This window comes from Centruroides sculpturatus, unplaced genomic scaffold (assembly GCF_000671375.1).
Source record: "Centruroides sculpturatus isolate CEXI.00-Female unplaced genomic scaffold, Cexi_2.0 scaffold38, whole genome shotgun sequence".
NCBI lineage: Eukaryota > Metazoa > Arthropoda > Arachnida > Scorpiones > Buthidae > Centruroides > Centruroides sculpturatus.
In genome coordinates this window covers 721894-736077 of record NW_019384306.1, presented here as the reverse complement: position 1 = coordinate 736077, position 14184 = coordinate 721894, and the positions used below count along the sequence as shown (strand labels likewise).

Genomic DNA, 14184 nt, shown 5'->3' with positions numbered 1-14184 from the left:
ACATTTACAAGTATGTACTGTATTTACAGTACAGTACATGCATTCGTAAATTTAGATTACTTTTTTCTGTACTCTATTAAAAACTAAAATTTATTTGTTTGTAAGCTTAAAATAGATTCTTATTAACCATATATTATTAAAAATGCATTAATAAATAAAATACAGAACTGGGAATAGTAATTTATGGTTTAGCCTAGTGACAAGTAGATTCGGAGACAAGTAAATTCGACTTACGTCGTTTTTCGACTTAAGTCGTTTTCCTGGAACCAATTACCGACGTAAGGCGAGGTATACCTGTATAGTATGATTAAAAAACCAAATTTTAAAATTGGTTTTATTAATTTGTTAGAAATTTGATTAAGCAATTATTATTCAAGTTTATCATTTACATTATGTTTCACAACAAACAAGAGGAATAAAAGTTGAAAATTTAATAGACATAAGGTAAAGTTTTCTGATAAGTGATCTTCAGGATATTCTGTAATTCAGGGTTAAAATGAGGTTGACTAGTAATGGCAAGGGAAATACTTTTGCACAAATTAGAATATAAAAAAATTATAATTACTAAAGAAATATATATTTTTTTTAATTATCGATTTGTGCAAATTTCCTTATTTATACTGCTAAAATTGTGTTAAGAACAAATATAAATTAATAAATGAATGGAAAAAATATTTAGTTAGTTAAAAATTTACACATTCAAATTGAGACAAAAGAAGATACAGGTATCCGTTGATTAATACAATTAATCCATCTCTCAATGTTGCTGCTTATATCAAAATTGCATTAATGAATTGTAATAATGAAAAATTGTAATTTGTCCATGATTGTTTACTATATTAATAAATTTGCTTCTATGGTCTGTAATCTTAGGAAAAATAGAAAATGAATGCGAAGTATAATAAATGCTTAATAAATTCTTATTTCTGTATTAGTTACTATACCTAGAGAAAAATTTAAAGTGTTTTCTTATCAGCATAAATTCTATAACAAGGAAAATGGCGAGACCTTGGCAAACTAACATGCTCCAATCAATGGACTAAAATTTACATTTGTAAATACAATAAAACAATTGAAGCTTTTACTACACCCATTTTTAATGCTGGCAGCAAAGTAACTGACAGGCTTGCAGGCACTTGGAATGTGGCTATGTGGGAGGAATGATGTCATGTTTACGACTTTCAGCCAGAAAGCACTCAACAGATTTCATGATGTTTTTGCATGGTAAATTTATAGTGCTAACACTATGCCAAAATAGCCAATCTTAATAACCACTTATTAGTTCATTATGAAAAATTAATTTAAATTTAATTATTTTCAAGAAAAAAATTAAATACAATAAAATGCAAAAAATAATTTGATGAATGACAAAATAAATTAATCCATAAAATAGTTTCTCCCAATCCGGCTACAATGGCAATAGTTAATTTCCTACTGATGGTTGACTAAAATCGATAAATAATAAGCTGAAACAATCCTTAATTACATTTTGCAGTTTTCTCTTCCTCTCTTGGTTTGTTGAAGTTAGATTCTGATCTGTTTTACTTTTTTCATTGTTTTTCTATTGACTGTTTTAAGACCCAATTATGTTATAAAAGCTATAATAAATAGTCATAAATAACTTGAAACCAACAGGAGGACAGTGAAAAATTTAGTCAAATTAGTCAAAAACAACTGCTATCCAAAGTAAAACATCTAAGATATAAAAAATATTGCTTTAAATATAAATTATGGTACCCAAAATGAAAGTCAAATTTTTTCTTGGGAGCTTCTCTAGTAAAGATAAACTTGGCATTTCAAAGCAATACCATAAATGTTTACTTTCCAGGCACAATCCTGCAACTAATAAATGTTCAGTGGATTTATCCATCTGGCCACTGATGGGGCTTAAATTAATAAAAGCTATTTTCTGAAAGTATAGAGGAGGGTTGTCCAACCTTTTTTCCAAAGGGACCAAATTAGAAATTTATATATAAAATTACAAAAAGTACTGTTTTTGTCAGTCAAAAAAAATTATATACCCATAAAATAAAAATAAATTAAATGAGATTTTTGACATTGCTTTCCTTTTATAATACAGGTATACCTCACCTTACGTCGGTAACTGGTTCCAGGAGATGCAAGTCGAATTTACTTGTCTCCAAATCTACTTGTCACTAGGCTAAACCATAAATTACCATTCCCGGTTCCGTATTTTATTTATTAATTCATTTTTAATAATATATGGTTAATAAGGATCTATTTTAAACTTACAAACAAATAAATTTTAGTTTTTAATATAGTATAGAAAAAAGTAATCTAAATTTACGAATACATGTATTGTAAATACAGTACATACTTGTAAATGTATATATTTTAATATGATTTTGTGCTTTAAACACTTTTCTAGTGATATTACGACTTCAATATTTGTGGCGGACAGANCCACAGGAGTGTTGTGTTTGGCGACGAAAGCCCGAATCAGATGCGCAGAATGGGCGGATGTGTTATCATGGTGGAGCTGCCAAGTTTTGATCGTCCACAGATCCGGTGGTTTGCATCGCACAGCATCGGAATGACGCCGAAGGACCTCCTGGTAGTACTCCTTTGCGATGGTTTGGCCTTGTGGTGCGTACACACGATACACTAACCCACGGGAGTCGAAAAAACTGTCAACATGACCTTGATATTGCCGCAGACCCGACGCGCTTTTTTTGGCCTCGAGGATCATCTCCGAAAGCCTGCTGAATCTTGCGAATGGTTTACACTTAGGTATCGCCAAGGTTTTTGGCAAAATTTGATGTAATATCACTGCTCACGTTGTTCAGTCATTTTCCAACTTAGTGAAATCCGACAAGAGCTCGCTACATGTCCTCACTCATAGGCCGACTGCCAATGACTGACATTTCCTGCAGGCGGAAAAAAATTCAGGGCTGTGCATGACTGTCCCCTCCACAACTCCACCGAAAGAGGCCTCCCGCGCATCATTGGTTTACGCGGAAAAAATAAAAGTCCGATACTTTTTGAACAGTCCTTGTACATGGTTCACAAAAATTATTTGCAAAATGCAAAAAATTTCACTCATGCATAAAGGACAACCTAGGAATTTGAAGCTTTGATAAATGAATAAAAACCTCATCTTATATGCGAGTAAATACAGTATTTGATTTTATTTATTGTTATATAACTAATAGTTTCCTACAAAAAACTTAATATTAAAGTTATATAACAATACTGTTAAGCATATCCAATTAGTAATAAGACCAGTTATTTTTATGCAGTTATTGTAGAATAGGATTGCATCATTAACAGATTTACTAAACAAAAAAATTAAATAATTGACTTAAAACTAGTAAATTCTTATAATAAACATACCTCTAAGAAGGCAGGTACAGTTGCATCAGTAGGGCGGTCCATAATCAGGAACCGCATATTTTTGTAGGTTATCTCGGACGGTGCTGGACGCATTGTCTTCTGTTTCATTGTTGTCATTCCTTGTATAAAGCAAACAGCAATTAAGATGGTCAGTCAACCACCAAAGATTAATATCCCTGAAGTAAACTTATTTAATCTTTATAGTTAATTTCACTGCTGAAAAAAAGTTAACTGAGCAATTCCTTCTCGTTTGTAGATATGCTTCTTGCCAGTGAAAGAAATAAATAAGGTACACCTTTCTTCTGTCTTACTGTTTTCTTTACACCAACCTTTAGACACCAAGTTGATGCCAAACAAACTAATGCCAAAAGTATAGTGTAATTTACCCCATATGGATAATATGAAGAATGTGTCAAAATGGCAGGACAGTTAGCCAGGATGATATACTATGTACACTCACAGATAGTTTATTTGTGCTGTGCCCTGCAGTATTCTCCAGTTGTTTTCAAATATTCCATCAAAGAGAATAGTATTTTTTCTGTAAACTGTAAAAAGTAAATTTCATAAGTTTTTCATATTTAAATTTAAAATCTTATAAATACAATTAATAAACTTATCACACATTACTTGTAAGGTGCGTCCTATAAATATAGGTCCACCTAGAAAAATTAAGCTTTTAAAAAACTGCTTAAAGAAATGAAGTAATTGTTAACATAATCATCATATAGCAATTACACTTCAACAAAAATATTTAAAAATTGAAAAATTACTGTGTAAATTATTTATTAAATTTTAATGTCCCATAAATATAGGTCCAGTATGAAAAAAACAGTAAAACAAAAAATTTCCTAATGCTCAATATAACCTCCATGAACCAAAATCAAATTATTTACACAATTAGGTATTAATCTGAATTAAAGTTTGCAGGTGTTTTTCTTAAATTTCCTCTCACTTAGCTACCATTCTTTAGTTCCTGTACTGTGGAGTATTGTTTGCCTCCTGCACACACAGCTCTAGCAAGCATTTCCCACAGGTTCTCAATGGGATTTAAGTCAGGACTGCAAGGTAGCCAAACCAAAACTTGCACTCCATTACTCAAAAATCCTTCCTAGATGGACTTTGTATTGTGTATTGAGGCATTGTCCTGTTGATATATCCATTTTTGGCCTTTTATTTTCTCTGCAAATGGTAGGAGATATCTCCAATATTTCTTGATAGTCATTTGCATTCATTCTGCCCTGTATGAATGCCACATTAGACTTTCTATTCCATCTGAATGATGCCCATATCACAGAACTGCCGCCTTGTTGATGCCTTGAATATATTTCTTCTTCCTGTCTTAAATTGTGCTAATACCACCACTATGTCTTTTTATATCCAAATTAAACTTTTTTCATCACTCCATATAATTCTCTTTCATTTGTCTTTCCAATCCATCCTTTCCTTGGTCGATTACAACCTCTTTCACTTGTGTGCACTTCTTAAGGCAGGGATGTGTGTATGCTTTTCTTGTAGAGAAATTGGCCTGAATTTTTTATAAATCTGGAAACTGTTGATTTGGATACCAGAATATCAAGTCTTACAGCAATCTGATGTATAGATGATGAATTATTACCAATTTCTTTTAAAACAGAACATTTTGTTCATAGAGTTACTTATGAAGACCGTTCTTTGGAGCATTTTATCTCCTAGATGTATGAAACTGTTAATTAAATTACTAAATCTTTTCAGTTTTATTACAATTTGTTTACTTGATAGTCCAGATTCCTTCCAGGCCATAATTAGTCCCTTTTTTATGTTTAAGTCCCTTGGCATGTGCAAAGTCACAACATATCAATGTTAATTAATCAGTTTCAAATTATGCTGCCATTTGCAATTTGGTACGTAAGTCTCTGGTAGGGTTTCTCAAATGGGATCTTGGGATCCTGGCTGTTTAAATTTTTTAACCTGGGAAATTCTTCTCAACCCGGGAAATCCTGCAAATTTCTTAAAAGTTCACTTTTTTCTTTTTTTGTGTTAAGGTTAAGGAAATTTTGCAGAGAAAAAGTATAATTAACTGTCAGAGTACATTTGTATTTATTAATTTTAAGCCTGCTTATTAGTTTAAATTTTTGCTTGTTATAACATCTCACAGATTGTCAATAATCAATATGTATTTGTGGCAGGATTCTAAAAATTCTTTACTTGTCAGAACCTGTAATATCTTGAATAATTGCGCCAATGCTGACTTAATTTTAAATATGCCCAGCAGCTGCAATAATTGTATTATGCCAGGTTGTACAAATTGGTCAAGGATACAAATGAGTGCAAAGTTTGCAAGTATGAAGTTTTTCTTCATAAACCTGATTATTAAAGCCAAACAAACTGCCAAATTATCGGGCTATAAGTTTGATACCACTTTTAAAGCAGTCAAGGTAGACAAATCAAGAATACTTGAGAGCAAAAGAAGTACTGCAACGCATCTCAAAAACAAACTAGAAATCTTTGACACTATGGGTATAAAAACACGCAACGTTTGTCTTCTCTTAAATGCATTAAAGACAATTAAACCCACATCCATTGAATTGGAAAGGGCATTTTAACCATGTTCGATTTTCACAATCTTATAAAAATTTACAATAATATTTTGTATTGTGTTTTATTTAAATATTGAAAATTACCTTCTAACTTAGAAGTTTGATCTAAGTTCATTTTATTCTTTAAACTTTTAATTCAATTCAAAGGCATTCATTTTTGTTGCTGTTGTATGTAGTTTTCAGCAAACTTTAATAAATTTCTTCTATTTGTGAAAATTTCTACGTAATTCAAAGGTAATTTTTAATATATATCTTACACAGCATTATTAATATGATTTTGGAGGTTGCAGAACGTATTAAACTACTTTAAAAAATGAAAAATAATTATATCATTTAATTTTAAGATTTATTTTATATCTTAAAAATAATTAATTATGTGCCAGGATCCCGGGAAACAGTTCACTTTAATCTCGGAATCCCAGGACAAGCAAAAGACTGGGAAATGAGAAACCCTAGTCTGGTGTGAAAAATATGTATTAATTATATCAGTTTTGATAATATAAAAAAAAAAAAATATTCATACTGGACCTATATTTATGGGACATTAAAAAAATTGAAAAACTTATACAGTAAGTTATTTATTCTATTTTAAGTAATAAAGATTTGTTGGAATGTAATTTATGTAATAATTATGTTAACATTTAATTACTACTTCATTTCTTTGAACAGATATTTTTTTAAAAGCTTAATTTCATTAGGTGGACCTATATTTATGGGACGTACCTTACTTGACAGAATTTATTATAAATCATTTGCAATAATAATGAAGTATTTCGAAATAATTTTTGTTTTTTTTTTTTCATTTACTGAATTCACTCAAATTTCATTTCCAAAAATATTTAATTTGGGCAGGAATCAGTACAGGTATACCTCGACTTACGTCGTTTCGAGTTACGTCGTTCCCGATTATACGTCGTTTGTCAAAAAAGTATATGGAAAAATAAAAATCAAATTTAAGTCATTTTATTCGACTTTACGTCCGTCCACCACAAATATTGAAGTCGTAATATCACTAGAAAAGCGTTTAAAGCACATAAAATCATATTAAAATATATACATTTACAAGTATGTACTGTATTTACAGTACAGTACATGCATTCGTAAATTTAGATTACTTTTTTCCTGTACTCTATTAAAAACTAAAATCTATTTGTTTGTAAGCTTAAAATAGATTCTTATTAACCATATATTATTAAAAATGCATTAATAAATAAAATACAGAACTGGGAATAGTAATTTATGGTTTAGCCTAGTGACAAGTAGATTCGGAGACAAGTAAATTCGACTTACGTCGTTTTTCGACTTAAGTCGTTTTCCTGGAACCAATTACCGACGTAAGGCGAGGTATACCTGTATAGTATGATTAAAAAACCAAATTTTAAAATTGGTTTTATTAATTTGTTAGAAATTTGATTAAGCAATTATTATTCAAGTTTATCATTTACATTATGTTTCACAACAAACAAGAGGAATAAAAGTTGAAAATTTAATAGACATAAGGTAAAGTTTTCTGATAAGTGATCTTCAGGATATTCTGTAATTCAGGGTTAAAATGAGGTTGACTAGTAATGGCAAGGGAAATACTTTTGCACAAATTAGAATATAAAAAAATTATAATTACTAAAGAAATATATATTTTTTTTAATTATCGATTTGTGCAAATTTCCTTATTTATACTGCTAAAATTGTGTTAAGAACAAATATAAATTAATAAATGAATGGAAAAAATATTTAGTTAGTTAAAAATTTACACATTCAAATTGAGACAAAAGAAGATACAGGTATCCGTTGATTAATACAATTAATCCATCTCTCAATGTTGCTGCTTATATCAAAATTGCATTAATGAATTGTAATAATGAAAAATTGTAATTTGTCCATGATTGTTTACTATATTAATAAATTTGCTTCTATGGTCTGTAATCTTAGGAAAAATAGAAAATGAATGCGAAGTATAATAAATGCTTAATAAATTCTTATTTCTGTATTAGTTACTATACCTAGAGAAAAATTTAAAGTGTTTTCTTATCAGCATAAATTCTATAACAAGGAAAATGGCGAGACCTTGGCAAACTAACATGCTCCAATCAATGGACTAAAATTTACATTTGTAAATACAATAAAACAATTGAAGCTTTTACTACACCCATTTTTAATGCTGGCAGCAAAGTAACTGACAGGCTTGCAGGCACTTGGAATGTGGCTATGTGGGAGGAATGATGTCATGTTTACGACTTTCAGCCAGAAAGCACTCAACAGATTTCATGATGTTTTTGCATGGTAAATTTATAGTGCTAACACTATGCCAAAATAGCCAATCTTAATAACCACTTATTAGTTCATTATGAAAAATTAATTTAAATTTAATTATTTTCAAGAAAAAAATTAAATACAATAAAATGCAAAAAATTATTTGATGAATGACAAAATAAATTAATCCATAAAATAGTTTCTCCCAATCCGGCTACAATGGCAATAGTTAATTTCCTACTGATGGTTGACTAAAATCGATAAATAATAAGCTGAAACAATCCTTAATTACATTTTGCAGTTTTCTCTTCCTCTCTTGGTTTGTTGAAGTTAGATTCTGATCTGTTTTACTTTTTTCATTGTTTTTCTATTGACTGTTTTAAGACCCAATTATGTTATAAAAGCTATAATAAATAGTCATAAATAACTTGAAACCAACAGGAGGACAGTGAAAAATTTAGTCAAATTAGTCAAAAACAACTGCTATCCAAAGTAAAACATCTAAGATATAAAAAATATTGCTTTAAATATAAATTATGGTACCCAAAATGAAAGTCAAATTTTTTCTTGGGAGCTTCTCTAGTAAAGATAAACTTGGCATTTCAAAGCAATACCATAAATGTTTACTTTCCAGGCACAATCCTGCAACTAATAAATGTTCAGTGGATTTATCCATCTGGCCACTGATGGGGCTTAAATTAATAAAAGCTATTTTCTGAAAGTATAGAGGAGGGTTGTCCAACCTTTTTTCCAAAGGGACCAAATTAGAAATTTATATATAAAATTACAAAAAGTACTGTTTTTGTCAGTCAAAAAAAATTATATACCCATAAAATAAAAATAAATTAAATGAGATTTTTGACATTGCTTTCCTTTTATAATACAGGTATACCTCACCTTACGTCGGTAACTGGTTCCAGGAGATGCAAGTCGAATTTACTTGTCTCCAAATCTACTTGTCACTAGGCTAAACCATAAATTACCATTCCCGGTTCCGTATTTTATTTATTAATTCATTTTTAATAATATATGGTTAATAAGGATCTATTTTAAACTTACAAACAAATAAATTTTAGTTTTTAATATAGTATAGAAAAAAGTAATCTAAATTTACGAATACATGTATTGTAAATACAGTACATACTTGTAAATGTATATATTTTAATATGATTTTGTGCTTTAAACACTTTTCTAGTGATATTACGACTTCAATATTTGTGGCGGACATATGTAAAGTCGAATAAAATGACTTAAACTTGATTTTATTTTTGTATATACTTTTTTGACAAACGACATAAGTCGAGGTATACCTGTATTGTCAATATCTGCTTTTATGGTACTGGTTTTAATTCTAAGAATGTTAGTTAAATTAGAATCACTCAACTTATTTCTTTCAGCAGTTTTGATGTTTTTTATGCATGAAAGAATTGTTCACAACAGTATGTACTACTCCACATGCAAGTAATTTTGTGCTTTTGGTCAGGTTTACTTTAATGAAAACTGATAGGACAAGGAAGAAAAAAAATTTCATTAACTTTCCTATCATCAAGTGTCATTGTTGCTTTTCAGACTTTAACCTTTAATCTTCATATTTAAGTAAAGTTTATTTAAACAATTTTAGGTGTTATTACACCTTTTTTTTAACCATAGGTATTACTTCCTTATACAGTAGAACCTCGAAAACTCGGCCTAATGTGGACCGAAGGGTGGCCGAGTTTGTGAAAATGCCGGGTTATCGGGAATGGGGTTTAAAAAAATAAGTACAAGTGTTTCCTCAGAAAATACTGTACTGTACTTGTATGTATTGTTTATTTGAGAATACAACAGAGAATAAACTGCCCAAATACTCTTAAACAAAGGAAAAGTACGTCCTTTATGAAGGCATAGAGCCTTTACTACATGGAAATGAAAATTAATGAATACACTGTGTACAGTAATTTACCTGATAAGACAGACCTCAGAAAAATACTTTATGAGAGCTTTTATACTTTTATAAAGCTGTCTATAATGAAAATTAATTAACTAAGGATTTTTTTGCCCTGCCAGGGTGTGGCCGAGTTATCCAGAGTGCCGGGTTATCGAGAGCCGAGTTTTCGAGGTTCTACTGTAAATGTTTACTTCACTTGTAAAAATGACAAATGAAATACAGCAGTATCTCTGTACTCAAACACAAATTCTGGAAAAAAGTCACTTGGTACTTGCTGAACAAACAATCCACTAGAACAAATTTTTGATTAACAATATGGTTTTATTTCATCATCCGCAAAAAACTTTTATGATAAAAATAAATATGAAAATGCTGCTGATACTTCTGTCAAGAACAAAAAAGCTGAGATGATAATACACACTTTGTAAAAAGAAAATGCCCTCGTTTAACTAAAATTAATATTAACATATAATACAGTACTTTTAATTGTGATTGTTAATTATTTATTGGAAATAAATTATTGATTGCTTTAATAAACATATTTCTCTTAATTACAAAAAAGAATAGTATACTTTTGCTAACTTTTGGAACATTATGTCCATCATGGATCTGGCCATATCCATAATGGGAATAGCTGTTTTTTCTAACAAGAACTTATTTGACATATATAAGTCAAACAAGATTGGTTCAACAGATAAAATAATGTTCAATAATTGACAATTCAATAAAATTAGTTTTATTAGAATTATTCATTTATCTTCCAGAATAGCTATTGTCTATCTAATGCTGAGTATCCATCAAATGTTATAACAATGCTACCTCAAAGTCCCAATTTCTGGTTTTGAACTTATGGCAACCTATTCCAAGGTAAATTCATTTTTCTGTTAATATGAATTTATCTTGGAATAAGTTATCTTGCTACCATTACATTCACAATTCTGCACAAAAAGAATGTTAAATCAATACCAATATATCCATAATAAGGAAAGACTATGCTCCAAGATATAATTTAATAGACCAGGAAACAAGAAGTTATTACAGATTTCTGGAAGTTTTGAGCTATAAAATGAAAGGGCAATCATATTAATGTAAATTACATGCAGCATTATTAATCATGAATGATTTCTAGTGCAACATGGTAAGAACTTTAAAAGCAGCAATTGTCATAATTGGGAAAACCAAATTATAAATGATAAACATACTGTATTGCAGGTGAATATAATAATGACAATGGACTTGGATAAAAGTCAACAGCAAAGCAGATCAAAAACTGCCAGTAAGAATGCATTTTTAACTATTGTGAAGAAGCTAATTTTAATGAGATTGTCCAAAATTAAAGAAATTCTGTATTAAATACAGGATCATGATACTAAGGGCTGTCAGTTTCTAAGCAAGTTCAAAGTCATCTATTGTATTCTTTTGATCTTTCATCCAAATCACCTTTTCTGTTCTATATAGAACTTTAGCATTCAGATTTTTTTCATTTAAAATGTTAGTCTTCTTTTTAGATTCAAGACTAATTTTAAGCCCTTTAGATAAATTTAATCAATTATTTTCCAGTTAACTAGTTATGTAATGCTGTATCAGCGTGTAGTCAGAGTGAGGCTGCTCATACCTTCATTTTCATACCTTGTATCATTTAAAGCAGCGGTTCTTAACCTTTTTAGTGGTCAGCACCCCTTGAATCTGAAAATAAGCTCTTATACACACATTTTTTAAGGGGGTGCATTTTTTATTTAAGAAAAAACGTTTATTGCATAAACAAATGCTGTATTTACAATATATACATATATATTACTATATAACATAAAAAGCAATATTTAAATTTTAACGGCTAGATTGTTGTTGTTTATTCATAATAATTCTATTAAAACAAGGCTGTTTTTTCTGAAAGAGCCATGCATAAGTCATCAGATGCATTTAAACAATTTCTGGCTTTTGCTTTTATGTGCAAAAGTGCTGTATTCAAGATATGCAAACACGTCTCAACTAGTTTCTATACTGCACGTGACAATGTGACTACATTAACTGCATGTACTGACAACTGATGACAAGCACTGTATGCTGAGAGACGTAGAGTAGAGAGTGTAGAAGTGAGACGGTACAGAATGAAGTGGGGATGCCGTGTTGCTGGGTACCACGGTTTGTAGAGAACACAATCGCCTCGTTTGTATTATTTTTTTTTTTTTAAATTTCTCTCGCACGCCAGGTTAAGAACCTCTGATTTAAAGGTACAAATATAATGTCAGAATAAGCCATTAATTAATGGCTTATGCTTTAATTATTGCTATGAAATTCTGTCTATCACTATGGGCATTGGACTTACAGATTGACTTGTAGCAATCTTTATTGTAACTGTTTAAAAATATTATATCAGTTATTTTTTTCACTCGACTGAATGCAACATAGGTAAGACCATAGCTATCTCTTTTTTTACCTATATCTATTTTGATTTTTGGAGAGTTAATACCTGTGATTTATGTACAGTCATCGAGTATGCTAAGGTAAGGGAAAACTGTCTATGAGATCACAATATACTGCCATCGTTCAAAACAGTGTGTTATGGGGATTATTGGAAACAGATTACCATAGATGAAAGATCCCTGATAGCTATTGAATTCCATTAAAATAAACAGGAAGTGTTGGAGAGCAAGCATTAGGAGCATATATAATGTAGCATATAGTTCCTAGTGAACAATTAACGAGACCTCCTTGCACTCATAAGTTGACTCTCAGCATGATTCTGGCATTAACAGAGATTCAAATACTTGGGGAGACTAAGTATTTGAAGTTCAGTCATCTTTGGATAAAGGCAGGGCACCATCTGGAGTGTTTTCAGATGCTATATAAGCAACAGGCACCAGTTGACCGCAAGTAGTCTTCGTTGCTTTATTTAACTTGCTCATTTGTTGGATATAGCTCTACTGCCATTTGGAACTGATCATCTCTGGATAAATAGGCTCGATAAATAGATGCTGCCACATAGGATGTAGCCTCAGACAGCTCATTTTGACCTCTAATACTGAAGAAAAATGCAACCTTTATTTTGACCCCTATCTCCAGTTCTATAAAAATGAATCATTTTTGAGAGTTAAAATTTTAATCAGTTCATCCTTGAGATATGATCATCCTAGAAAATTTCATCAAGATTGGACAACTCATTCTAGAGTTAACAAGGGATGCATGAAGTCAAGTGTTAGTTGTTGCTCAGCTTTGCCTCGCTCCGACAACTAATGGAACATAAGAAAACCAAGACAATATATACTAGATTACAGATTGTATCAATCTGTAATCTAGTATAATCAATCTGTAATCTAGTATAATCTAGTATAGTGTAAATCAATTTGTTTTATTTGGTGGAAATTATAACACCAAGAATCTTACAGATAATGTAATATCAAAAATTATATTTATATACATAGTATAGAGCACTGTTTATAGGTTTCACATTTACACATTGTTTTACATCAGACTCAAAACATTCCTAGTTTCAAATTCCCTTCAATAGTGAAATACACTCATTGACAAAAATTAGTGCACCAAGGAGTTGTCAGAATCAAACATATGAGTGTAATGGTAATAGAAGTAAGTGATTACAGAATGAAAGCAAAAGAATCATTTATTGTAGGAAAAACCACAAAGGAAAGGAGGTCAATTCCTTTAGTGTTGTGGCCGCCAGCGCCAGAGATCCTGAACACTGTCTGGCAACACTTGCCAAGATCACGAACTCTGTCTGGCAACACTTGCCAACAAGAGTGGCTGGCAACGTCAGAAAAAGAAAAGGCGCGAAAGTTCGTTGGATTTTGTCCGGGTGTTGCCCGAGGATGTCTGTGACAGTTCTAACCTTTTCTAATAAAGTTCTTTTTTGTTACTGTTCGTGTTTGCCTGCTTAATGTTAGATCTAAACATCAGTAGGATTGAATGACAAAGTGGTGACCCGAACGTGATCCGATTAATGAACTACCTGGACTTTCGACTGAATTGGATAGCGAACAACTCTGTGTCTATGATGGAACTTTTTTAACAGGATATGCAGGTATGATCAGTTTCTAAATCGTAAATTCGATAGGAAGACGG

At 30.7% G+C, this 14184-nt stretch overlaps 1 protein-coding gene across 3 annotated transcripts in view; it reads right to left on the bottom strand.

Moving 5' to 3' along the window:
• Positions 1-14184, bottom strand: part of LOC111619333 (protein tyrosine phosphatase type IVA 1-like) — a 61733-nt gene that overhangs the window by 31264 nt on the left and 16285 nt on the right. For 2 of the 3 annotated variants that reach the window (XM_023361046.1, XM_023361057.1), the window contains one exon: positions 3355-3899. In XM_023361046.1, the coding sequence (XP_023216814.1) occupies positions 3355-3471 (117 nt within the window). In that variant the 5' untranslated portion in view covers positions 3472-3899. Of the gene's footprint in view, positions 1-3354; positions 3900-3981; positions 4014-14184 lie in introns of all 3 variants that reach the window. The other variant, XM_023361052.1, reaches the window with a different exon arrangement.